The sequence below is a fragment of the Parus major genome, chromosome 1 (genome assembly GCF_001522545.3).
Source record: "Parus major isolate Abel chromosome 1, Parus_major1.1, whole genome shotgun sequence".
Classification (NCBI taxonomy): domain Eukaryota; kingdom Metazoa; phylum Chordata; class Aves; order Passeriformes; family Paridae; genus Parus; species Parus major.
Genome location: NC_031768.1, coordinates 111,837,239 through 111,862,234, shown reverse-complemented (window position 1 = coordinate 111,862,234; position 24,996 = coordinate 111,837,239). Strand labels below are relative to the sequence as shown.

The window sequence follows — 24,996 nt, the reverse complement described above, 5'->3', positions numbered from 1 at the left end:
CTATTAAAAATTCCCTGCCTTTCCCTTGAGGCAGCTGCATTTCAGTGTTGCAGTGATGTAATAATTCCTTCAAGAGCTTGCAATTGGTTTTTAAAGCTTAACATGAACTCTGGGGTCTTTTCAGGAGGGGCTGTAAACAATCATCCAGCATTCCTGCTCTCTAATATGTTATCCCTGGACCGTTCCTTAGCAGGTCTAAAATTCCCAAAGCCATGCCATGAGATACTGCAGCTATGATGTAAGGGCAAGGATTTTCATCAGTCAGGAGGGAAGCAAGGAAGTGAAAAGAGATTTGAGATATTCACTTTAGAAAAACAAAAGAACCATGTGTAAACCCAACATTAACTCATCTGACAGTATCTGTGGAGAATGGAGAGTTTTATTGAAGGATAAACCCCATGGTTTGGCTTTTGGTAGGTTAGGGAACTCAGGTGTATGATTAGAAAGGGTCATTTGGAAATGCAACACTTGGAAAAAAAGGTGAGTTATCCAGAGACAGGAAATTATTAACACCCAAGTGGTTTTCACATCAACAGCAGCAGTAGCTCTTCACTTAATAGCCAGGACAGTAGTAAAAAGATGTCCTTAGTGTTTTGGCCTTAGTTAAGTGATGATTATGTTATTCAAGGATGCCAAGGTCATAAGGGGATGAAAACATTTGATTGAGGTAAGAGATGGAAGCAAGGGAATGAATGAGAGCAGAAATAGTTTTCAAAGCTTATTGGTTAAATAACCATCTCAAGCATGAGATAGCATCAAAAAAAAATAGACTAAAAGACTGACTGATCACTAAAAAAGCAATGTTTTGGAAGCTAGAATTTTTTTTATATATTTTACATTTTATAATGTAAAATAAGAATTATTAAAATTTGAAGTGTTCAAGCCCAGGTTGGACAGGGTTGGGTAAGCTGGGTTAGTAGAAGGTCACCCTGCCCATGGCAGGGCATTCGAATGAGATGATCTTTAAATTCCCATCTAACCCTAACCATTTTATAATTTTGTATTTCTATTGAAGATATTATTATGAAGATATTAAAGCAAAAAGGTTTGGACATGTTTTCAAGAGAACAAGAAGGAAAACAGCAGGACCCAATAACCTGGGATAACAATTAAAAGGAACAGCTCAGTGATGATTTTGGACATGTGGCAGAGGCAGGACACTATTATATTTCTGCAGTGTCTGTCTCAATTTTTAAAGACCAAAAATTAACCTGCCTAGGCTGTCATGCAGCTTGAGATGTGATGTCATGTGTAAAAGTATGAACTAAGCTGGAATTGGCAGCAGGAGCATGAAGTGAACAAGAAAGTGAATAAAAGCTAGTCATATACTGTGCTGGAAAGGAATAATGACAGATTCAGTCACTACTGGTGACTCCCAAAATTTCAGTCTTGGGGCTGACTGTGCTTAGTCTTTTTATCAGGATCCTTGGCATCACTGTGATGACAGCAAGGAATCAGGAGTCACCAATTTAAAATGAAATCATCAGAATGTGAGCAATAGGCATGCAAAAAGGGAACTCTTAAAACAAATAAAATTCTACAGAATTCTCACTTTATAGCAAGTTATTTGGAAATTATTGAGGAAAACTTAGGAAAAACAGCTGATCACAAAAGGCAAAAAAACATTTCCTCAAATCAAGTACAACCATGAGCCTGGCATGTACCGTGAAAGTTCCACAAGAGATAATGAAGCTTGTAAACTCTTCAAAGCATCAGTAAGGCATTACCTGTAATATTTTGTGCCAGTCACATTCAGGGTGAAGTCAGACTTAAATCCATATGCAGAAAGTCTAGAAGTATGGTAAGAGAAATGAAAATAATGTCTTGTGACAGAAAACTTTTAAGAGGATGCTTTATTTAGTCAAGTAGAGCAAGGGCTGATGAGAACTTCTCTTTGCCTACAAATCCACACAGAAAAACTGTGAGAAAAATTACTTAAGTTTATATACTTGCCAGAAGACTGAGTATAAAATGTATCCTCTGTATTTAGGCCAGAATCTACAAGATTTCTACTTACTAGAGCATGGGAGCGCTATCTTTTAATTAGAAATACTGAGGGCAAGAAAATTATCTACTTTTAGGAAGATACTTGCTCGGCAAGAAAGAAATGATGAGGTTTCTTCCAGCCTTCTCTTAGCAGTTCTGTCTTTGCAGTTATCCTGGTGGCTCTACTTCCTCAAATGCAGCAAAACAGGAGAATTCCCAGGTCCAGCACAGGCCTAGGTCTCTTCCAGGAGATGTGAAATGTTTGAGAATTTTACAGAGGAAGCCTTTGAGGGCTGACAGGAAATCATGGGTGAGGATTCTGTATGAGAGGCATGGCGCTGAATTCCAGATGGGATGAAACCATGCAGCTTAGTGTAAACAAATGGTTATGATTCCTGTCAAGATCAATTTTTCATCTCTGTAAAGCCCAGTTTAATAACATGGCACGGGCACCGCTGAAAAATGAGAATATCAGCTTTCCAACAATTTCCCAAAATTGAAATAGAATCTGTTTTGGCAAAAACAGTACAGTTGTCTACCAAGAAAAACATTTTAGGCAGGTAGTTATATAAGCAGTAAAAATAAATGTTTTATAAAATTCACCCACAAGGACTTAGAAGTATTAAAAAAAGTCCCCAATAATAATTAACCAGTTTTCATGAAGTATGAAACAGCCAAAAATAATAACCAGTACAGCTGAAGGAGATGAAGTCATTTCTCCTACTGCACTGCAAAGCTTGACCACCTGGAGAGAATAAAAAAATATATCCAAAGAATTAATTTTCCTAATATGGGTACAGTGCAAAATTCTGTCTCTTAACATGACTTCATTTGGCCAAAGGAATGGAATTTCATGCAAGCTTACTATGTTTTACAAGTACTTGTTTCTCTGGCATAGCAGCAAATCTTTGGGAGGGCAGATGAAATGAAGGAGCATCTACTATATTTCCTTTGGAGCCAAAAAAAGCTGGTATCGTCTCCTGAAGAGAAAGTAACATTTTAAATGAAAAGGTAATATTAGTACAAGATCAGGTCCATGAATAAATTTACTCTGGGAACTGAAATTTTCTGAACTTCTGAGTTTCTAGAATTGCTTCGATTTTTTTTTAGGTAGTGGAGCAAGAAGCCTATTTTAAGATAAAGATTGGTGGTTTCATTTCCTTGACAGGACAAAAACAACCCTTGAGTCAAAACCTCGTCTTTGGATCTGTGAATATTAATCTCTGGATATCTGATTACACTGCCTTTTTTAACATCATCTTTTTCCTTCATTGACCTAGACAGTCACCTCCCTCAGAATTTGAGTGTTCAGGGCCTTAATAATCCCACACAGACATTTGATGGGAATTAGAATCTGTTCAGTTCTTTCTTCTGCTTTTGGTCAGAATGTCTTTGGGTTTCGTGGAGCAGAGAAAATTATTAATCCAATCGGTGGCCTGAAATTTTTCCTCAATTCTTAATTTTGCAGAGCCTCATTTCTGTTAGAGCACTGCCTCCAGCCCTGGGGTCCCAGCAAAAGGAAGGATGAGGAACTGCTGGAGAGAGCTCAGAGGAGGCACCAGGATGATCAGAGAGATGGAGCAGCTCTGCTGTGAGGAAAGGCTGAAAGAATTGGGATTGTTCAGCCTGGAAAAGAAAAGGCTTCAGGATGATCTAATTGCAGCCTTCCACTATCCAAAGGGAGCCTGCAAGGAAGATGGAGACTCATTGCAAGGGGCTGGAGCGACAGAACAGTAAGGATTGGCTTCAAATGGATTGAGAGTAGGTTCATTGAATATTAGGAAGAAATTCTTTCACTGAGTGAGGGTGGGCAGGCCCTGGCACAGGGTGCCCAGAGCAGCTGTGGCTGCCCCTGGATCCCTGGAAGTGCCCAAGGCCAGGCTGGATGGGACTTGGAGCAGCCTGGGACAGTGGAAGGTGTCCCTGCCCATGGCAGGGGTGGCACTGGATGAGCTTCCAGCCCAAACCATGCTATGATTTTGTGATTGAACAGGCGTCCTTGCCCATGGCAGGGGTGGAATGAGGTGAGCTTTAATGTCCATTTCAACCCAAACCAATCTGTGTTTCTGCGACTCTGAAGTTCAGATGCTTGGTACAGAAGGATGCTGTCTAGCGTTGCTGGCTAAGAACCACAGAAGTATAGTCTTTTTTATTAATAGAAAACGGAGCTTTACTGGCTAGGGATAGAAGGGTTTCCCCCGTGTGTTTCAGAAGCTCCCTCAGCACCTCTTTCCTCCGGGTTTGTGCTGACTCCCTGTGGTCGTTCCCGTAAGGGAAACACAATCGGCACGGCCGACACCGCAGGCCGGAGCAGGAGCAGCAGCAGCGCTCTGCCTCTCCCCCTCAGGGGCACCGCCGGCGGGCAGCGCCGCCACACCGACGCTGTTTCCCGTCCGATCCGGGCCACCAGACCGCACCGAACCGGTGGAACTTCTGGGCGAGCACATCCGAGCGGCACGGAGCGATGCTGAGGGATGTTCCTCTCCTCGTCCCTCCCCTTCCCCCGGATGCGGGCCGGGAGGGCCGGGATGGCGCTGCCCACCCCGCGCTACGAGCACCTGGGCCCGCGGGGGCCCTTTCGGGACGTGTACGAGCCGGCCGAGGACACCTTCCTGCTGCTCGATGCGCTGGAGCGGGACGCGGGCAGCCTGCGGGAGGCTCGGTACGGCAGGGCGGGGTGAGCTGAGGGGGGATTGCGGGCACAGTTAAATGAATCTCTAATTTTTAATCTTTAATCTCTAATTAAAGCCGTTAGAGAACGTCCAGAGGGGCTGCGGAGATGGGGAAGGGCCTGCAGGGGAAGCCGTGCCGGGAGGGGCTGAGGGCGCTTGGCTTCTTCAGCCTGGAGAAGAGGAAACCTCATCTCTGTCTGCAGCTTTCTCATGAGAGGCAGCGGAGGGGCAGCGCTGATCCTGCTCTCTGTGACCTGAGGGAACGGCCTGAGGCTGTGCCGGGAAGGGTTAGGGTGGATATCAGGAAAAGATTCTTCTCCCAGAGGCTGGTGGGGCAATGGGAAAGGCTCCCCAGGGAATGGTCACAGCACCAGCCTGAGAGAGCTCAGGCTTTGGACAGCGCTGCCAGGGATGCACAGGGTGGGGTTGTGCAGGGCCAGGGGTTGAACTGGATGATCATCTTTCTGAGTCCCTTTCAGCTCAGGATGTTTTGTGATTCTGTACTTCAACGTGTTTGGGAGGACAGCATGGTCTATAAAACTGTCTTGACCAATTCTGTGTCTGTTATAAACAAAAGTCATCCAGAGTGTTCTCTCTTTAGAGTTGAGATCTGCCTTGAAATAGGATCAGGATCTGGTGTGGTTTCAACATTTCTGGCTTCTTCCATCCTTGGACCCAGTGCACTGTACATGTAAGTATAACAGCACCTAAACTGTTGCATGCAATAATAAAGGATGCTTAGCCCAGGATGCTTAGCCTTTTCATATGTATTTATCATTTTCGCATTTTAAAAACTATTCTTTTCTCGATTCTGTAGATACATAAATCAAAGCAAAGAGAGCCCGTGAAGCATTTCTGAGCTTATGGTGCAGCCTGAATTATTTACTTCAGGTTCTGTAACAAATGGAGTAGTGTTGTGACTTGAAATCCATTTTCCCATTTCTCAGTCAAATTGCTAAGTCTGCACTTGTGTTGGCTGGGTTTAATCCTTGTGGGTCCTTTTTAACTCACAATATTCTGTGGTTTTATAAACTAGCTTGTGGTTCATAGGGTTAAACCTCCAGGTACAGCAGCCTATAACTTACACTTTGTAATATTTCCCATTTAGATGCACAGATATCAACCCCATGGCAGCTTACTGTACCCAGGAGACAGCTCTGCTTAACAATGTTCACCTGCAGCCCATCATTACTGACTTGGTGAGAGAGAGGTTTCAATAGTATCTTCTTCATAGTTTGTACAATTTCTTAATGCTTACTGGAGACCATGGAGTCACACAATAGTTAGGGTTGGAAGGGACCTCTGGACATCACCCCCTGCCAAAAAAACCCCAACCAACTACTCAAGCTCTAAAATTCAAAATTAGGCTCTAAAAATTCATTGTATTAATTGAAAAAGAAACCAAACTGTAGATATAGTTTGGAAAGTGCTGGACAAGGAATTTTATAGTGGCCTGTCATTATCATAGCCCTTTGTCTAAAGTTATGGTATTCTTGGTTCTCAGCCTTTTATGATTTAATTAGAATTTAATTATGTCTGTTGTTGCCTTTAGTTTCTTACAAAATTTGATGAGGAGAAAAGATATTTTTTCTCATTTCTTTAACCATTTTATACATTTATAAAAGATGATGCAGGTAGGCCACAATAAATGGGATTTAAAATGGCTGAACAACTGCACTATGTGACTGTATTTTTACAAAACATTTGCATTCTTCATGTTCCCAAAAAGAAACGTCACACAATCATCAACTTCACCTACAGGTCAAAGGATTATCCCCAAGATTAAATGGGAAGGTTGATCTACTGCTGTTTAACCCACCATATGTGGTAACACCTTCTGAAGAGGTAGGAAAATTTTGAAATACAGAGTAAAAATAGTACTGCTGGTGTCTGTTGTTGTGACAGTTCTGTCATTCTGTATTATGAAAATCTTTGTTTTCCTCCTTCATAGGTGAAAAGCCATGGAATAGAGGCATCCTGGGCTGGGGGCAAACAGGGCAGAGAAGTAATGGATAGAGTTTTCCCATTAGTACCAGACCTGCTTTCACCAGGAGGATTATTCTACTTGGTCACAATTAAAGAAAATAATCCAGGTGATCAGTGTCCTTGGACATTCCAATGTGCCAAACCAGGTTGAACATGGTATAAATCAAAATGTTGATCACAGCTAGACCAAAAATGCAGGCAAATTTATCAAAGCTAAGAACTCCCCAAGCTAGTTTGGAAAGTGAAAGTGTGTGGGACCCTAGCAGCTCTGCAGGATTTCAGTTTCAAGTCTGAAAGTGGATTAATAAAATCTGAATTAATTAATGATGCCAGGCCAGTTTTTTCTTATGGAAGAGAACGGTGGTATTAACCTAAAAGGCTTAGTGGGAAATATGATGTCTTTAATTTTACAGGTGTGAGAAAAGATTTGGACTTTTTCCTTCTGATCTAATGCTTAATGGCCACAAATGATCATGTAATGTCAAGATTATTCTTCATACCTGCTTTATTAGGCAGCTTTTATGAAAAGATGCTACAGAGCTCGCTTTGTCTTACAGTTTAGCTTCATGCAGAATTCTAGAAAAACACCAAACTTCAGTTTGTAAATTATGAGCTTTATTTGCGTTTGGTAGGAGATTATTTTGCATAAAAATTCCTGTCTGAAAGAGGGCAGAGTTTATAAACTTTGCTTTACAGTTTGGCAGATACCTTAGAACTATCTTCTATAACCAATTTCAACTTATTTGTAAACACTGCACTTTCCATTACAGATGAAATTCTGGAAACAATGAAGAAAAGTGGCTTAAAAGGCACACAAATACTTTCCAGGCAAGCGGGACCAGAGATGCTGACAATCCTCAGATTCAGGAAGTCTTGATAACTTCTCTTCACCTGCCAGGTAGTAGGCATAAAGAAAATTGAACACAGAGTTGTGAGTTGGTAACACTGCAGTGAATGCAGTCTGCTCTGTTAATGACAGGAACTTACTTATGCAAGAAAAACATCAAGAAAGAAATTAACCCAAAAAATGAACTAGGGAACAAAATATCAACAGGTTTGTAATGATCCAATATCCTCTGACATAACCAATGCCACACACCAGAGAGTCTCACAAGCCATGCACATGTATCACTTTTGTTGTCTTCAGTTGTCCTTGGTCAGAACCAGCATCATTTTACACCATCAACATTCACAACAAACTGCAAGTTTCCAAGCAGCATGACTAAGATATCCTCCTTTTGGCTTAAAAAGTTCTTTCCTCTCCCAGGATCAGCATTTATCAGCATGGATCACTTTGGCCATGATTAAGGACCGGAGTCTTCCATGTCCCTCTGACCTCAAGAGAAGAAGAAAGAGCCTTGTTAAAATACACAGATGCTCGGAGTTCACCGCTGAAGCATTTGGAGGAAGTTTGGATCAGTGCACAGATGGAAATACAGTGGCACATTATACAGTGTGAATATACAAAATGTGAAGGCACAGTTAGGAGTTGTTTCACTTGTTCTCACATACCTATCAAATATTTTGCTGCTGTACTACTCAGGGTACTGAACTTCTCATCTTTTCCAACAGATGAAGATGTTCCAGCAGCAGATAGAGAGGATTCTTCAATCCCTTGTAATGAGCACAACAATTCTACAACACAATTAATTAAATTAATTTAATTAAACACCTTCCCCAAGCTTCAGAGAAGGCTTCTCAAGGAATGATGGAAGATTTTATATTAGTAATTGTAGTTGTTTATATTTCCATTGGGTTATTTTTTGAGGAATGCAATTTTGCAAATAGAAATTGAATTTTAGTAATTTTCCCTTTTTTTCCCCCATTTTAAAGAAACACTAATGTAGTTTTTCTGGTGTAGGCTGGAGGGTTTTCTGGGGCTCTCATTGTTTTTTCTGTGGATAGCTTTGCGACATACAAAGCTTAAATAAGTTGGCTTCAACTCTCAGCTTACTTTTGACCAAAATAAAAACCAAACAAGTTCAGAAGGGGTAAGAAGGAAGTGCATTTAAAAAAAGAATATTTCCATCATGGTTCTGTAGAGACTGACTTGCAAGACTTTTGTTTGTGTAATGCTCCTATAAACATTATATTGATATTTGTAGTAATTTGTGTCATTTTAGCAGTGCCTTATCACAGGAGGATATGGGGCACAGTGTAGTCCTCACATCAGTCCAAATTAGCAGAGCCTCTTACTCAAAAACTGGCCATTCAAAGTTGAAAGTGGGATGATAATTAGATGTGGTTAAGCTAAATAATTGAAGATATACTGTGAAATTAGGGATAATTTGACTGCAGACTGGACCTAGAACTTGTAGGATTTCCAGATTTCAAGCTCAGGATTGAATGCTACCAAAACCTTTGGCCATGGTTCAGAAGTACCTGAACCCTCAGGTTCTGGAGTTACTGGATTAAGTAACCTAGCTGGTTACTGAATATTTCTCAGTTATTATCATTATCATCCTCTTAAATTAAATTGGGAGGCTCTGCTGTGGTAATAAAATAAGACCCATTATCTGCAGGGTGCACTGAGCACTGCTTTGGTTTCTGTTCTCCACCTGTAATGCTTAATAGCTACAGACAGCTTTAATTATGAGGCCAGATCTTATTGTGAACTTGATAATTGCTCTGAGCCAGCATTACCTGAAGAATGTACACTAATACCCTTTTTATCAACATGACTGGAGAAACCTTAATTGTCTGGGCATTGGAAAGAGAAGGTGATCCTGAGGGTTTAAAAAACATCTCCCCTTCTCTGGCTCCTGGCTCACCTCACAGGGCAATGAACGAAGCTGCAGGGTTTTTTTTTGGTTTTTTGAAAGATGCTTCTGGAAGTGAGGTTGCTTCTGGAAGTGAGGTTTTGATTTTCAAGAAGCAAGATAGCAGAAAGGAGGGATGCAAAACAGGATTTTAAACTTGTTCAGTGCTTCTGCATGACTAATTCAACATCAATCAGTTAAGAAGTTTAAAAAATTCACTATTCACACAACCATCTGCACTGTAAGGGATGATTGTTTCTGCTGCTTGTTCTCAGCATCTTCATAAGGACAAGTAATTTGGATTTTGTGTATTCCTTTCTCAGCATGTCTTCAAGATTGATTTTTCCCCTAAATATTTTTAAGACATTGAAGCACTTAGCTGAACCTGCCCAAAAACTTCTGCCTGTGCGAAATTCCTTCATAAAGTTAGAACCAAATTGAACGCAAATGGAAATTTTGTATATAACAATTGTCACCTCTGCTTATGATGGAAATGCTTACCAAATGCTACTAGATGCTTACTAAATTACCAGGATTTTTTTTCCCAGGGTAGTGTTTTGGAAAAAAATAATGGAACAACTTTCTGAAATGTTATGTTTGGATTTCTTTCCTTTATCAAAAATTTTGTGTTTGGATGAAGTGTGTGATGATCAGGAAAATCCTACTGATGTTTGTGAAGAACTGAAAAAGCCTGACAAAAATTCCAATCCAGCCTAAATGGAAAATATTTATGGAAGAAAACTCCTTGAGTGTAACTGCACACACAGCAGGGCTCCACTTGAGCCAAAACACTCCTACCACTAATTGCATTTTTGTGCTCTGAAGACACCTGGTGGCTGCATCCAAAGCCAGCTCCAAGAGAAAAATTGGTTATTCAGGGAAGTTTTTCTCTTGTTGAGACTTAATTACCATCTTAAGGCATTTTATTTTTATGATATCATTTAGATACAATTGACATCTAAATGGTAATTTAGATTTTTTAATTTTGTTTTTTTAACTCAGTCCATGGATTTGAGACACTGCAAGAGACTAGTTTCACTTTAAAAGAATGCTTCAGGGGATAGTAAATGCTAAATAAATATAAAATAAGTGTTTGTCAAAGTAAGGAATGGGAGTCCCAATCCTAAAGTGTATAATTAGGAAGGAGAGATGGCAGAAAAAGATGTCACCAGATGGGCACTGATTTGCACTCTTGGTAGTAACTTCATAACGTCTTTGCTGAATCCTAACAGACATTAGGTATTTACAAAACCCCATTCAGTGCAACTGAATTCAAAGAACTAATTCAATTTAAACACCACTAGCACAGTTCTCTGTGTTGGATAGGATTATTTTGGAGGAAGAGGTTTCAAAAATACGGGGTGAAATCTGAGCACTGAGGATTGCTATAAACAGAAACTTTCTTTACCTGTTTCAGTCCCGTTTGTCATGCCTGTTGCTACTTTACTGAATGTAAGTGAAAAGAAAACCCCAGCCATAATCTATTCAATGTTCTTTCTGTCCCACCTCCGTTTTTCTTCTGACAAGACCAATGTTCTATTTTAAGGCTGCAATTTTCTGTTGTTTGCAGGAAACCACAGGGTGAGACACAGCGTTCTGAGAGTGGGCTCCAGGAAGTCTGCTGAAGATTACCTTTTAACACTGTGTGAAGGAGGTTTCAGTGCCTTAAAGGAACAGCAGTGTTGCAGTGTCCCATCAGCTCCTTGCCTGTCCCTGGTGATCACAGAGCTCAGGATTTGCTGCTGCACTTGCCAAGGTGGCCCTTGCAGCTTTACTCCTGTTAAAGGAAGGATCAGCTCCTTCATTTTGATTCAAGTCCTTCACAATGTGAGATTCTTTGCATCTCCCCACTTTTCCCTCAGCAATTTCAGTTTCAGGAGATGAGCTGAGCCTTGTTAAACCAAAGCACACATCTTGAGCCAGGTTCTGTATTGTAGGCTGAGCTTGGGTGCTCTCACAAGGGGGCTCAGTCCATTCAGTCCAGAGCTGGTTAAAGCTCCACTTGGGAGTTCGTTGTCTGTAAAACATTTCCCTAAGTGCAATCATGGGTAGCTGTTGGATTTGTCTTGAGGTAATGACAGGTTTCAGAAATAAAAGGAGGGAGAGAGCAATTTAAAGCTAATTATAGAAGAATTAAGGTGAGAAGGTGTCAATTACTGCAGTGAAATTCTGAATTTTGAGCTATTTTGTACACTGGAGGACAGATTAAAAAACCACTTGAGGCAAACCAATATACAAACCCCTCCTAAGAATGTCTAAAGTCCCTAAATGCTTTTCTTCCACAATATCTTCAAGTGAGCTGCAATAGCTCTCTGTATTCCAGCTCTCATCCTGCACTTTCTGCTTCTACTCGAGATGTGCTTTTGGATATGACCACCACCACACAAGCCACAAAATTCCAAACCCCTTGTAAAAAAAGTGGTGGTATGAGAAAAAAACAAAACAAAAAAACCCAACAAGCCAGAACTTCCACAGGCTGTCTCTCCTCCAGCCTGTGCAAATAACAAATGTCAAACCTAATTATCAACATCACTGTGGCCTGAAAGTTGTGTGCACTTGATCCTACTGCATCCTAGATACGCACTGAACTGCCTTCTTTCAGTTAAAAAGGTAAAATGTCACCATCAGAATTCAGCATGGCCTAATTACTGAAATTTAAATATTTGTTTCACCTGGTTCTGCATCAGCTTCCACACAAATCCTGACTGATACATTGATTTTGCAAGTGTGCACATGCTGTTTCATATACTAATTCTCCGCACAAGAAGATTTTACGAAGGGTATGTTTATTTCTATTCTGGTTTTCCATTTCACAACAAGAAGCACTTGATCTTAATGTGCTGTGACCTGGAAATGACTGAAAATGAGAAGATAATTGTGCATAAATTCATCAGTCAAGAGGTTGCCTGAATTTATCATTGATACATCCTGAGATGTCAAGACAGGTCAGAATTCGGGAAATGTGTAAACAATCAAACCCACACTTGATTATAATTTTTGATGGGTTGATGTTATCTGCTCAATTTTCATAAAGCCCCTAAGGGACAGGATCAAACTGTGATCTTTTTGGTTTCTTCCACATTTCAGAAACCCTTCCTGAATAGATCTGAAGCCTTGGATAGCTGCAAGGTCCTGTACCTTCAAAGCATTTACTGCAGTGTCAAAAAGCCCAACAATCATTCCACCTGGTATTCACTTGGAGCAGAAGGCATCAGTAGGGAATTCTGTCACTATGAAGGAAATCAGGAATTGACAGGAAACAGAGGTTTTGTATAACCAGTCCTGAAACAGACTTCAGTGTCATTGCACAGATACCCAACTGCTTCAATATCTGATGTTACCTTAAGCTACAGCAGCACCTCCCTCATTTTTCCTGTCCCCATCCATTCCTCCTGTCTTGTATTACACCTCTCTAAGTGAACTACCACATGTTCTTAATCCATGTTCTTGGTTGATAAAATAAGAGATCATATAAATTCTATAAAAAAGGAATACCTTTATTTTTTTTTAAAGAGACCGTTTTTTCATTACCAAGTGAAAACTTTACAATGTAAAGTATTTCTCTTCAGTATTGTTTTAATATAAAAACTTAAATCCCTTACTCTGGTCTTATGTTCCTACAGGAAGTCTTGTGGTACTGCAGGACCCAGGTATCTTCAGCCTCATTCTAGTATCTAATCATAAGTTCATGACTGATTTTTAAATAAAACCATTTCTGTGGCCACTCACCATGAACAAAACATTCCTACCACCAAAACAAAAATAAAGCATCTTCATTAGTCCAAAAGAGACTAAACTCTAACAGCACTATTACAGTGAGAAGCTTTGTTAAAATAAAAATACTTTGAAAGTTAGACACGACTTTAAAATTGTACAAAGACAACAAGCACTCAAATTACACAGAGTAAGTAGCAGTGAGTACAATGTGAATGCAACAAGTGGGCCTTGCCTCTCTTTATATGCAAATAAAAATAGAGATTATCCTTGCCAAACTTCCAGCTTTTTGTTTTCCATTTTCCTGAAAACCAGCTCATTATGCTGCAAAACCTAACGGGGAACATCTCACTCTTCAGTTCAACAGAATTGCTAAAAGGGGCTCTGGCTAAAACCAGCCTTTATCATGAGAATATCCCATACTTTGCAGAACAAGTTTCTCTCTCAGATGAAAAACAGATTTCCCTTTCATTATGCTGAATGCTTCACCTTCCCATGGGACCTGCCAAATTACAGTCTTCAAAATTATTAAAATTTTTTAAGTTTGCTCATGTTTATTCAAGAGCACACAAGCTGAAACTATCGTTGTGTATGCATGTAAGGAGTCACACAACAGAGGGTGCTCCTGTTTGTATTTTACTCTTTGCACATGTTGATTCAAGAAAAACACTTGGGAGTAATTTTAGCTATTTGGCTATGTTAGTTTAAGTATTGGTCAGAGAAGAAAATATGTCTTCTTTTATTTTTATTTTTTTTTCTATTACATTTAGAGTTCAAATATATTCATAAAACCACCTGGCAGAAAGTATCCCTTAGAGCTTGTTCCTACATTTGGATGTAATGTGAAAAGCTGACATTGTTACCATCCTCCCTTTACTTCTGAGAGTTTTCTTCTTTACAGGAAATACATTCCTGCACAAGAAATTAAACATCCATGGTGACTGTTCAGACAACTCCATCACAGCCTCAAATTTACTCTTATTCCTTAGGTTTAGATAGATGAGGATTTAGTTATTCCTTAGGTCTAGACAGATGAGAAAACTTCTGCTGTAAATCTTCCCTGAGATGAACAGCAATTAAAAGGAAGTTATGCTTTATCCAACTGCAGCCATACCGGCAAAATTACATTCTGAATTTGAGTGTTTGCAGGACTCTGTTTCATTACAGAATGCAATCACTTACTCATATTTTCTCTAAAATGTCTTGATGATTTGGGTTATGTTCATGATTCTAAACTTACACATTCTTTCTAGATCACCTGGAAGTGCTTTATTTTTCATAACTTTACTCCATTATTAATGTTTGTTGTCAAGATCAACATCTTGATTTTCAAAAAAGCTTGAAAAGTATTGTGGCTTCATTTTTAAATGAAAATATCCTATTATTAAGGCAGCAGTCCTGCAAAGTGAGTTCTTTACACTTAGCAATATTTTTATTTTTATGTAAAACTGTAACTTCTAAAACAACTTAATTTCCTTTTTTTTTTTTTTTTTTCAGTTATAAAAGAGCCTAATTAATGTTCCCATGAAGCATTTCAAAATGTCAGTCAGTCAGTCAAGGGAAGAACATACAGCATCTAAACTATAAAAAAATGTTATGGGGTGCAGTCTGGAAAATCCCATGTTAGCAAAAACTGAGTGAACTAGCCCAAATTCGTACCTTTTGACCATCCCATTTTTCTAGCTGCTTTTGTTTTCTCAATAGCCCATTATTCTCTATTTGCTTCAATTCTAAGATACCACTGCTGAGGTTTCAAAAAAGATTAAAATATAAAGCAAGGATATTGTTTCACTGTAAGAAAACAGCAGCTGTGAGAAAATACTTTCAATTCTTGTCAGGACAGAAAAGGCTATTGGCAGTTTACCTTTCACTTGGCTTCAGAAGATTTATTAAACAGTTCTAGCCCAAGGCAGTTAAGGATTTTAAGCTAAATCCAAGCTTGTGCAATAAAAAATGATATTTAGGAAGGCATATCTTGATCTCTAGGATTAAATTAAAAAGTTGCTACTGTTATTTCTGCCTGAAGTCCTAGACCAGCAGTGGGGTGAGCACCCCTGGACTGATGCACATGGGTAAGAAACCTTCTACTTTTTAGCTTTGTCTATTTATTCCAGCAGGTTTCATAGCAGGACATGGAACACAAGTGCATTTCTGCAGGCTAATTGCACAAAAAAAACAGTTGTCACTAAGTATGTAAATCTCTCTCAGCCCACCAAAGGAGACTGCTCTATATACAGCTAGGGAAATACCTCCAAACCCAAAATAATCTGGTTATTTTGTCTCCTTTCAGCAATTCCTTGGTATTGCTGTAAATAAACTGCTGTGAAACTCTGCTGGGGAAAGGAAGCTGGACAAGTGGCTCCACCCTCAGGAGTTAAAGCATCCTTATACCATTGTATCCTTATAACATTGTACATGGGGAGAGAGGATTCCTGTGCTCCCAGGAGCTGCTTGGCACCTCTCTGAACCCAAAGCATCCCCAGGAGATCTGGAGCAGGCACAGGTCAGTTGAATTATAGCACTTTGCACAGTACTCCCTCATTTCATTCAAAACCTTTACAGAACACTTGTGTCAGGTGAAATATTTGGCGTCATCATTTGGAACAGCTTAGTAACAGTTTACTAGATTTTGGAGAGAGTAACATTATTGAAATTCTTCAATATCCCATTTTGGTTTTTGCCAGTCTAATAGATGTGGCCATAGCACAGAGTAGGAAATATAGCCCAGGTCTGTAATTCCAGTATAAGTTCGGAGTGTATGTGCCTTCCTACTTGTGCTTACAAGTACTGAAGAGCCTTTGCAGTAACTGCTTTAAAAACTATTTTAATCACTTCACTTCCCTTGACTGATGACAGGCTGATGACAAGGCCAGAGGTGTAAAGGACCTTCAGGGAAAGATGGAGCAGCCTCTCCTGTGCACAATGAAAAAACTTTCCCAACTCCTCAATTTAGTGCCTGTGCCATCCCCAAATTAGATTTAGCTTAGTCCTGCTAGTAGGAAAAAGGCATTAATCTTCTCTGCTACGAACTTGGTCCAGCATAAGTTTCACTTGACAGCAGCTGCACTGCAAACCACACTCAGTTACTGTCTACTCAGCTTCCAAGTATTGGCACTGAAATGGAAGGGGGCATGTGAAACCAAGACAAAGGAACAGTGATTTTAGAAAAGCCGACAGGGTAGAACTCCTAGGCTTATGAGGATAGTGGAGTTCTGAGGTCAGTACGAGAGACTGGCTGGTTAAGCTGGATAACAAATACATCCACAGTTGCACCAAACAGCGTAAGAGAGAGTTCTAGAAGAAAAATGTTTCCTGTTTCAAAACGTAAACCAAGCTTGAATAGAAAGTTGCAATAGTCCTCCCCCAACAGTGATATTTTAACTAATCATCCTAGAGCTTCTTGCATTTCAAAGGTGCAGCACCTCTTCTTGGTCACTCAGGGACAGGATACTGGACAAAACAATCCACTGCCACAAGCAGCAATCCCTACCACACTGTCTTCTTAGTTGCACTGTGAAGTGGGGTGCTCCATTCATTCAAGTGCCTTTTTCTCAGCCTCAGTTACAGCTGGACTGAACAGAGATCAGGTGTGTGCCAGGGATGCTCCCTACATTCCTCGTGAGCTCTACATCAGTGTAGCTCTGAAGTTCACAGCAGGGTTAGCAACAATCTGTGGCACACCACTAAGTTCAGAAGTAGATTGTCATTTCTACAAGAATACAAAATAGCTTGTAAAATCAATATGTAACACTGTATATATGCATGAATATAAAAATAAACCACACCATCAATATGTAAAACTTCACACCAAGGATGAAAACAGTTCTCTTCTCAACGGTCTTCAGTGTTGATGAGCTGGTTCTCATTGTCATAGCCATCAGGCAGGTATGCTTTCCTTAGCTGCTCCGACTTGGGTATGGAGCTGCCGTTCTTAACGTAGCGGGACAGGAAGGCTCGCACAGCGGGGTGATCAGCCTTCTCCAGTGGGATATTGGCTTCCAGGCACATTTTCACAAAGTCCTGGATCACACTGCTTTTCTCTGTCTGGGCAGTGCTGTTGCATTGCAGGGAGGCAGTCAGAGTCCTTTGTTTCTTCCTGACGTTCTGCTCCTCAAACTCCGCCTTCCTCTTGGTGTGCGTTTTGGACTTGAGGTGGTCGTTGATGGCGGACTTGCGGACGTGGTTGAGCACCACGTTGCAGGAGGTGCAGAAGAGCTTCCCCCCGTCCTCATGCAGCTCGCTGCCGAACTCGGTCACGCGGTCCTGGGGGGTCACGTACAGAGCGGTCTTGGAGCGGTTCCGCGACGGCGCTGATTTCACCCCGAACCGTTCCATTGCTGCCTCTGTCCAGGCAAAGCTGGCAAACAAAACAAGTGTTAATTCAGTATCCAGCCTGGCACCTGATGACACCTAAAATATCACAACTTACATGTAAGACACATTTGTGACACTGTCACTGAAAGGCTTTTCATCTGGAAGTCCAAAGAAATTGGGAGAATAAGGATCCTTGTGGGTCAGAGTAAAATGCTCTTTAGTTTCTCAACTGAACACTCAAAACCCAATCTGTAATCACTTAAAGTCAAACAAAAACATTTTTTGCTTTCCTTGAAGACCTTTTTTCATCCTTTACACTTTAGGACAAAGGGTATTTCCTTCTTAACACTTTTTAAATGTATTTTACAGTTTTTTAATTATGTTGAGTCAGTATTTTTCTGTGTATTTTGTCCATTGCAAGCAATAAAACCATTTTCGTCGCTTTAAAAAGCCAGTAACCCCCAACAAGAAAAAAACAACAACAATAAACCCAAACCAAAACCAAACTGAAGCTTTGCCAGCACTTATTTGGAAACAGCCCTGGTTTTTAAACCACAGCTATTAGATTGAACCTGAACTTGGAGATTAGAGCAAATAATTTTGTCACTGCAATTAGTACTGGAGCAGCCTAATGGAACATAGAATTGCATGTATTACAATGCAAAATAAGAAACTGTATTTTCAAAGAGGTCTAACGTCACTCTAAACTAGACCATGTCACCAAAGCAGGCAATAACCCAGTTAAGTGCTCTGAAATCAAACAAGGCCTGTGTCCTTTTGTTGTTGAGGTATGGAATAGCTACTGCAAATCTCAGCTAAAGATAATTTAACTCCTTTTTTAAAGTAAAGGTGAAGTCAAGTAATAGCTCTGTTCAGGTTTGAGGTTTTCTGAGCAAAGCTAATGGTAATATAAACTACTCATTTCCTTAAAAAACAAAACAAAACAACAAAAAAACTCCAAACAGCAACAATATTTCTTCTAAGTATCCAGCTACCTCGGTGTGGGGGGAAGGGTGTACTTCTCTATACTTGTTTTCTTTTGTTACTCAGTTTGCTGTTGCAATGTTTAAAAAAAAAAGGCTGAATAAGTTTCTGCTGTCCAGAATGGTTTTTGCCCACCCTGGAACTAAAGGAATAGAGAATTCTGTCTTCAACATTGTCTTTTTTTCTTAAGCCATTGCTACATGAAGAGATTACAAGCTTCTGCAAAAAAAAGAAACAAAAATTTTGCTATTAACTATTTCCTAGTGATTTTGTTTTTTGCTCTCACTACGACTTTGCAGAACCATAAGTCTTAGACCGATACAAAGATAAACAATCTTTATCCAGCATCAACGTAATCTTCTTCGTTCTTTTTGTTGCTTTACACATGAGTTACCTAAGCAACCATTTCCTGAAATCAAGAAAACAAGTCCTAACCCAATACAAACTTGTTGCTTTGGCTTCTGAAAGGCCAAAAAAAAATTTCCCCCCACCAAATCAGGTGTTTGCAATCCTACTGCAACAAAATCTCTCGGGCTTCTGAGAGCAGCAGAACACAGGATTTTTTGTAGGCCTGGCTTGTTTTTTTTTGGGGGGGGTGGGGTATCAAGTTTTGGCGTGGTTTCCTTGCAGAACACTGCTGCCTCCCCCCGCAGGGGTGCCCGGCGCACAAGGATCCGCTCCCCGGCCACTCCCGCTGAGGCGGCGGCCGCTGTCACCGCACCCGGACCCGCTGCCAGCCCCGGAGCCGCCGGGTGAAGAGCACGAGTCTGGATCTCCAGTCACTGGGCGGGTTGCGCCCGGGGACCGGGACCAGAACTCGATGCGTTCCTTGCCCGGGTTTGTTCCGCGGGCTGCCGGCGCCGTGTGCCCCGCGCGGGTTAAACGCGCGGAGCCCGGCCCGGCACACCCCAGGCCCCGCGGCTGCGGCCCTTCCTCGCAGCGCGGGTGTTTCCCCGGGAGGCCCCGCAGCCTCCTCCCCACGCGCGAATCCGCGCGGACCCCGTGCCGGGAACCATTACCCGCAGCGGTCGCGCCGCCCGCCCTCGCCCGGGGCCGCCCCGGGGCTCCGCCGCCGCCGCTCCGCGCTGGGCCCCGCCGGGCCGGGCCGGACGCGCCGCTCCGCCGCAGCCACACGGCCCCGCCCACCGCCGGAAGTCACTCGCTGATTGGCTCACCGCGGAGATGGGCGAACCTCGCCCCCAATTAAGAATGGGGGGGCGAGCGTGAGCGCTCTGATAGAGGCGTGCGCCGGCCAATCAGAGCCCGGGCGGCGGCGAGCAGCGGACGGGGGATCGGGCAGGGAGCCGCGGAGGGGGGCGTGACAGACGGGACCAGCAGCCAATGGAAAGGAGGGTCTGAAGTAACGACGAGACTTTTCCACCAATCGAGGCGCGCTGCCGCGAAGGGGCGGAGCCAGAGGTGAGCGGCGCATTGATGGGCAGGACGGGAGGCCCAATGGGAGCGCGGCGCGGCGGGGGCGTGGCCGGACGCCTGGCGGCGCGGCGGGGGCGGCTCTTCCGGCGCGGCGGGGCGGGGCGGGGGTGCTCGGTACGCGCGGGGCGGCGGGGCCGCCATGGCGGAAGACGAGAGCGACCAAGAGTCGGAGCGGCTCAGCGAGGAGCTGGAGGCGCTGGCGGCGCCGGGGCTCCCGGCCGGGCTGCCCGCTCTGCTCCGCAGCCAGTACTACTGCCGCCGCTTCTGCCAGGTGAGCGCCGCGGCGCGGGGGGCAGCGACGGGGGCAGCGGCGGAGGGAGCCTGGCCGGGCCGGGCCGGGCCCGCCGCGCTCCCGGGCCGTGAGGAGCGGCGTGCAGGGCGCGGCCCAGGGGAGCGGGGGCCGGGCCGAGCGGGCAGGGAGGCTCCTGTGGGGAAGGGATAGGAAGGGAAGGCGGCTCCCGGAGCGGGAGAGGGCAGGGAGAGCTGGGGGCGGCTGCGGGGACACGCGTGGTGCTGCCGGTGCTGCGGACAGAACGATTCCGAGTGGCTTCGCCTTCGAGGCGGAGGGAGGTAGAGAGGAAGGTAGGGCCTCGGGACCAGTTCTCGTGTCGCTGACCGAATTAGAACAGGGTGTTTTATGATATTTAGGGTTTTGTCCTTTGGAAAGCAGCGTTTTCTTGATGCGGGCCCGGTATTCTTGTGCTCCTCACAAGCCCTTTAGGTGTGCCTTGGAAAGTAACAAGCACCAACAGGTTGCTTTTCCTGGTTGCTTTCACCAGCAGGTGTGGTGGAACATTAGTTACCTTTGGTGTTTTCTTGCTTGAATGCAAGCCACTTGCTTGCTTCCCAAAAAACCACAGCCTAGAGGTCATTTTATATAGAATGGCTTCATTTTATCAACTTTTTGACTTGCCTTATCACTACAGTTGTCTTCTGCCATCTAAAGAAATGTGATGTCCTGTTGTCACTTTGTTCTTTCATTCACTTTGTGCTATCATTCAGTGAAACATCCTGTTTGGGATATTATTTACTGTTATACGTGCTTACAATAATCTCGGGGTGCATTCTGCTTTCTGAGCCCGTAAGTTGCTTTTTGGGGCTGTCAATCCTTTCCTATTTTTTTCTGGTTCACGATCTCTCAAAAATCGTGGAGCCAGTAAAAGGAGAAGCTAATGTTTTTGGAAGTCTGGCATGTTCGACAACTGTAAGCAATGACAACCATGTTTGATTATGTTGTCTAGTTGGAAAGACATTAACTTTTGCTCAGGCCTGAGGGTTTTATCTTAAATTTTTCTCTCTGTGCTTACAGTATGTTGAATTTAATGTGTTCAGGAGGTGCAGACAAGATGATAACTACATGTACTGATGTTAATCCCCGGGAAATGTATTAATTATTAGGAAACAGAACAGGATAAGAGCTGGGGTAGAATTTTCATGTGAAATAGTTGTATCACAAGTATTTTATGTGCTATATATCTAGTGTTGACCTCTCCTGCAGTTTTGTTTTTTTTTGTCTAGGGAGGTTGCCAAACACTTTCCCCTACTTTGAGTTGATGAACTCTCCAGAAAAGCAGCCAATGTTCTGAGTATGTAAAGGGCTCTGCTCCTTTTCTCTTAAACTTTCTTTTTAACAATGCACAGTTGAAATAATTCTGATGAGAGTAAGTTAATATATTAACAGTTTGTCCTCGGGGTTTATTTTTTTTTTTGCTTGTTTTGTGTAAGTTTCGCCTGGTGTGAACAGCCGTCATGTGCTCACTCAAGGTAATCAGTGTTTTGTTGAAGCGTGTTTTTTAGTAATGGGTTTTTCTACTGATTTAACTATGCAAACACAAGATCCTAAGGGGTGTGCTGGTGTGAAAAGCCTTTAGCTGTGTGACATTTATGGTTTGACAACAAATGGAGTTGAATGTGCTCCGTATGAGCCTATTTTCCTTCATGGGATTGACACTGTATAATTATACATGTAGTATATATTTGTGCTTTTCTGTCCAGATCTTCTGAAGGAGGTATTTGGCTGCTGTTCTCCTCACTCCACTTTGCACTGATAACACAGTTTTGCTTGTCTTCTTACTCCTCTGGCCTTTCTGATCGTCCTAGTTTGCCTCCTGTGCTCTCGGTTTTGTGTCCAAAATGTAATAACACTTTAGAAATAGTTGTTTAGTCATAGTGCAGTGAGACTGAACTCCCCAACAGAAATATTGTTATTTTCAGAATAACAACCTAGCAAAACATGTGGCTGTGCTTGAGACACAATACTGAATCTCACTTCCATCAGAAAATAGTATTGTTTAAATTGCTTGTAATTAAGCTGTTGAAGTCTGTGAGCATCTCTCAGTAAGAACTACAGGAGAAATGAAGCAAGGTGTAAATAAAGCCTTTTTCAGTCTGTAGATCTGTACACAGAAAATTCTCCTGATTTTTAAGAGAGTGGCTTAGAGCTTGAAATGCATTGGTGTGCACATCTTTTATCCTCGAATGATGTTAGAAAGGTAAAAAAAAAACTGCTGTAAACAGCCAGACCCACTTCTCTTGAGGCCTGGAGTATTGTGGCTCAACTTCACTTTTGAATCAATTAAGTACCAGTTAAAAAAGATGAGATGTCAGGATTATGAGAGCATTTTCCATAAATTTGTGGTTAATCACAATTTAGTGGTACAAGATGCAGTTAGAATGTGGCATCTTGAAGCCCATTTGTAGTTTTGGGATCTATATCTTGTAGGTGTTCCTGGTCATAGTCATTACAGCCTGAACCTTTCTAGGCAAAATGGAATAAAATTATTTATTGGAATGTTCTTTGAGAGTGATGACATGAGCAAAGCAAAAATCAAGCTTTCTGTGGCTGGAAGAGAAAAGACAGTTGGAAGATGAGTCAAGTACCCAGCTTATGCATGTCACCAGCTGTTTCTATGCTACTTTCTACAGTTTGCTGATGTGGCTTTTCTTCTTATTTGTGGAGTTCCAAACCCACTTGGATGTTGGAAAAAGCAAATCTGCTGTTCCTAGCTTTGGCAGGCAAAAGAACAACGCATCTGTAACTACTTTGTAAGTTAAAGACATTTGAAAGGTGGTACCTAGAAGAAGCTGCCTCAGCCTAAACATTTGGAAGAGTTTCAGCTTGTGTTTGTATCCAGAATTTGAAATTCTTTCCTGAGGTTTCTCAGGAACCATAGCCATTGAGAGGTTCCTGTGAAACTGAAATACAAATGGTGAAGGGCAGTGAAAATAGCATAGATGGTGACTTTTTTGGTACAAAGGTTAAGGGGAATGCTTTTGTAATTAGAAGAATGAATTTCCAATTTTACTTGGTTTAAAAACAAACTTTAATGGCAAGCTGGAAAATGGATGTAGCTTCCTTCATTGCCCTGGAAGTGGGTACAGTTTTATTAACTAGGAAAAAAAAATTAATTTCTTTTTCAGGATATTTTCTCATAACTTTAAATACTATCAAAATAATACAAGTTGCTTCCAGCATTTCTGTAGTTGTCCTCAGGGCTGCATAACTGTACTAGATGTTATTTTATGTTGTTGGTACTGACTGGAATAGACACCAGGTGAGTTCATCTCAAGTAACAAGGTGATGCTGTGAGGCATAAACACTCCTTGATCTGTTTTTCCTGTGGCATCAGCTTACAGCCTTCCAGGATGATTCCACCCCTGAAAGAAAGATTACCTCCTTTGCTTACATTAATTGGTGGAAAAACAATTGTTTGGCTTATAAAAAAGTTAAGTAGTAAAATATAGTAACACACCAGAGAAGATAGTATTTCCTGGATTTATTTAGGTAGGGAGGGATGTGTGACTCAGCTGTTGTTTGTCTTGCTTTGTGGTGATGGAAGTAAAAAAATATACTACTTTAGATGTTTGTTCTTCTTACTTTGGGGTTAATGTCGTTACACACTTTTTGTGCCCAAATTTGAAAGTTTTTGCTTTTTAGTCTCTTACTCTGGACTTCAAATCAATAGTGGTTAAGTTGTTTTTATATTAAAAAAACAAAACCAGAACAATCCCCAAACCTTTAGGTTATACCAGACTTATATTTTATCAAATTTTGTGTCTTTGGGATCCATATTTGATCTACAAACACTATTTTTAGGCTCAGTTACATGCGAATACTAGTAGTGAAAAGTGATTTCTTCAACATCCTTGAAGCTTATTTCTCTGAGAAGGCAGAATCTGTAATTTTTCATCACCTATTTGCTCGTGTAATACTTTGTGATGTTGATGTTTGGGGGATTTTGTACTTTCCTGAGCAAATATACTTTATCCTTGTTAATGGCTCAAATTTTTAGAGCACCACTGTAAGTTGTATTTAACTTTTTCATGTTTTTGAATGTTGATACTGTTTGTTACATGAAAGCTTGCAAAGGGCCAATCATATATTCCAGTAACTAAATTTCAAGGAGTACCATATCTACTTGAAACTATTTAACTTTAAAAACCTGTCATGGTATTTTTTACATGTGGGACTGGAGGAAACCAGCGTGTTCAGTTTAGCTATTGTCACTTTAGTGTTGTGCTGCTTGATATTCAAGTGAATTCATGTTTAAAAGGAAAACCTTATGAAACAGATGTGGCAAAATCATGTGGTGTTTACTGCCAAGTTGGGTGCCAAGGTGAACTTCCAGTTGTGGTGAGGATTTACCTCTCTGCAGAAGGGTGTCCTTGGGCTGGGTTAGGTGGTGTCAGACCTTCCTTTGACACTTGATGGGAAAACTGATAAGGGTCTGTCATGCAAAACTGGGCTGTTGTGGGTGAAGTGAGCTTGGCTCCTCAGTCAATTCATGAGAATTCACAATAGCAGTTGAATTGCAACCTCTTTATCTGAAGATTGACTCCTCCAGGCTTCCAGTCTTCAGTGCTTTTGTCATTAGTGGCATAAAATCTTTTCTTATTCACATACTCTGGCTGGTTCTCATCGGCTGTTGTGCCTGCTGTCCTCTTAGCTTTACCCTGGGAAATGATCTCTCTGTTTTACAAGTGGGATTAGGAAGTTGGTATTTTCCAAAAGAAACATTTGTGCAATACATTGGAGACTTTTCTTATCTTTGTAACATCTTTTTAGCCTTCTGAAACTTTCCTCTTTGACACTTACAAACGCCTTGGTATTCCTACTTCTCTAGGCTTTAATGCCTTTTCATTGCATA

The 24,996-nt window shown here is 41.7% G+C and overlaps 3 protein-coding genes across 6 annotated transcripts in view; 2 read left to right on the top strand and 1 right to left on the bottom strand.

Annotated features, from left to right (window-relative positions):
* The first annotated feature begins 4,321 nt into the window (after positions 1 to 4,321).
* N6AMT1 (N-6 adenine-specific DNA methyltransferase 1) lies at positions 4,322 to 12,903 on the top strand. Of its 3 annotated transcripts, none has more exons than XM_015641040.3 (7): positions 4,322 to 4,648; positions 5,260 to 5,349; positions 5,767 to 5,857; positions 6,420 to 6,503; positions 6,610 to 6,751; positions 7,415 to 7,542; positions 7,912 to 9,876. In XM_015641040.3, exons 1-6 carry the CDS (start codon positions 4,461 to 4,463, stop codon positions 7,519 to 7,521), a joined length of 702 nt encoding a protein of 233 aa, XP_015496526.1. In that variant the 5' UTR covers positions 4,322 to 4,460; the 3' UTR covers positions 7,522 to 7,542; positions 7,912 to 9,876. The 3 variants fall into 3 exon arrangements, with proteins under 3 accessions (XP_015496526.1, XP_033374766.1, XP_018863429.1); XM_033518875.1 differs by lacking the exon at positions 7,912 to 9,876 and adding an exon at positions 10,974 to 12,903 and having other exon boundaries at positions 4,325 to 4,648; XM_019007884.2 differs by having other exon boundaries at positions 4,325 to 4,648; positions 7,415 to 9,876.
* A 353-nt stretch (positions 12,904 to 13,256) lies between these two features.
* On the bottom strand, positions 13,257 to 19,482 carry CGGBP1 (CGG triplet repeat binding protein 1). 2 transcript variants are annotated; one of them, XM_015641054.2, is made up of 2 exons: positions 19,435 to 19,482; positions 13,257 to 17,474 (listed from the first exon to the last, which is right to left on the bottom strand). In XM_015641054.2, the coding sequence occupies exon 2, from the start codon at positions 17,450 to 17,452 to the stop codon at positions 16,949 to 16,951; it is 504 nt and encodes a 167-aa protein (XP_015496540.1). In that variant the 5' UTR covers positions 17,453 to 17,474; positions 19,435 to 19,482; the 3' UTR covers positions 13,257 to 16,948. The 2 variants fall into 2 exon arrangements, with proteins under 2 accessions (XP_015496540.1, XP_033374770.1); XM_033518879.1 differs by lacking the exon at positions 19,435 to 19,482 and adding an exon at positions 17,547 to 19,067.
* Positions 19,483 to 19,965: 483 nt separating this feature from the next.
* The window catches only part of ZNF654 (zinc finger protein 654), a 30,362-nt gene continuing 25,331 nt past the window's right edge, over positions 19,966 to 24,996 (top strand). The window contains exon 1 of the mRNA XM_015644469.2: positions 19,966 to 20,120. Coding sequence (XP_015499955.1) covers positions 19,989 to 20,120 — 132 coding nt within the window. The 5' untranslated portion in view covers positions 19,966 to 19,988. The remainder of the gene's footprint in view (positions 20,121 to 24,996) is intronic.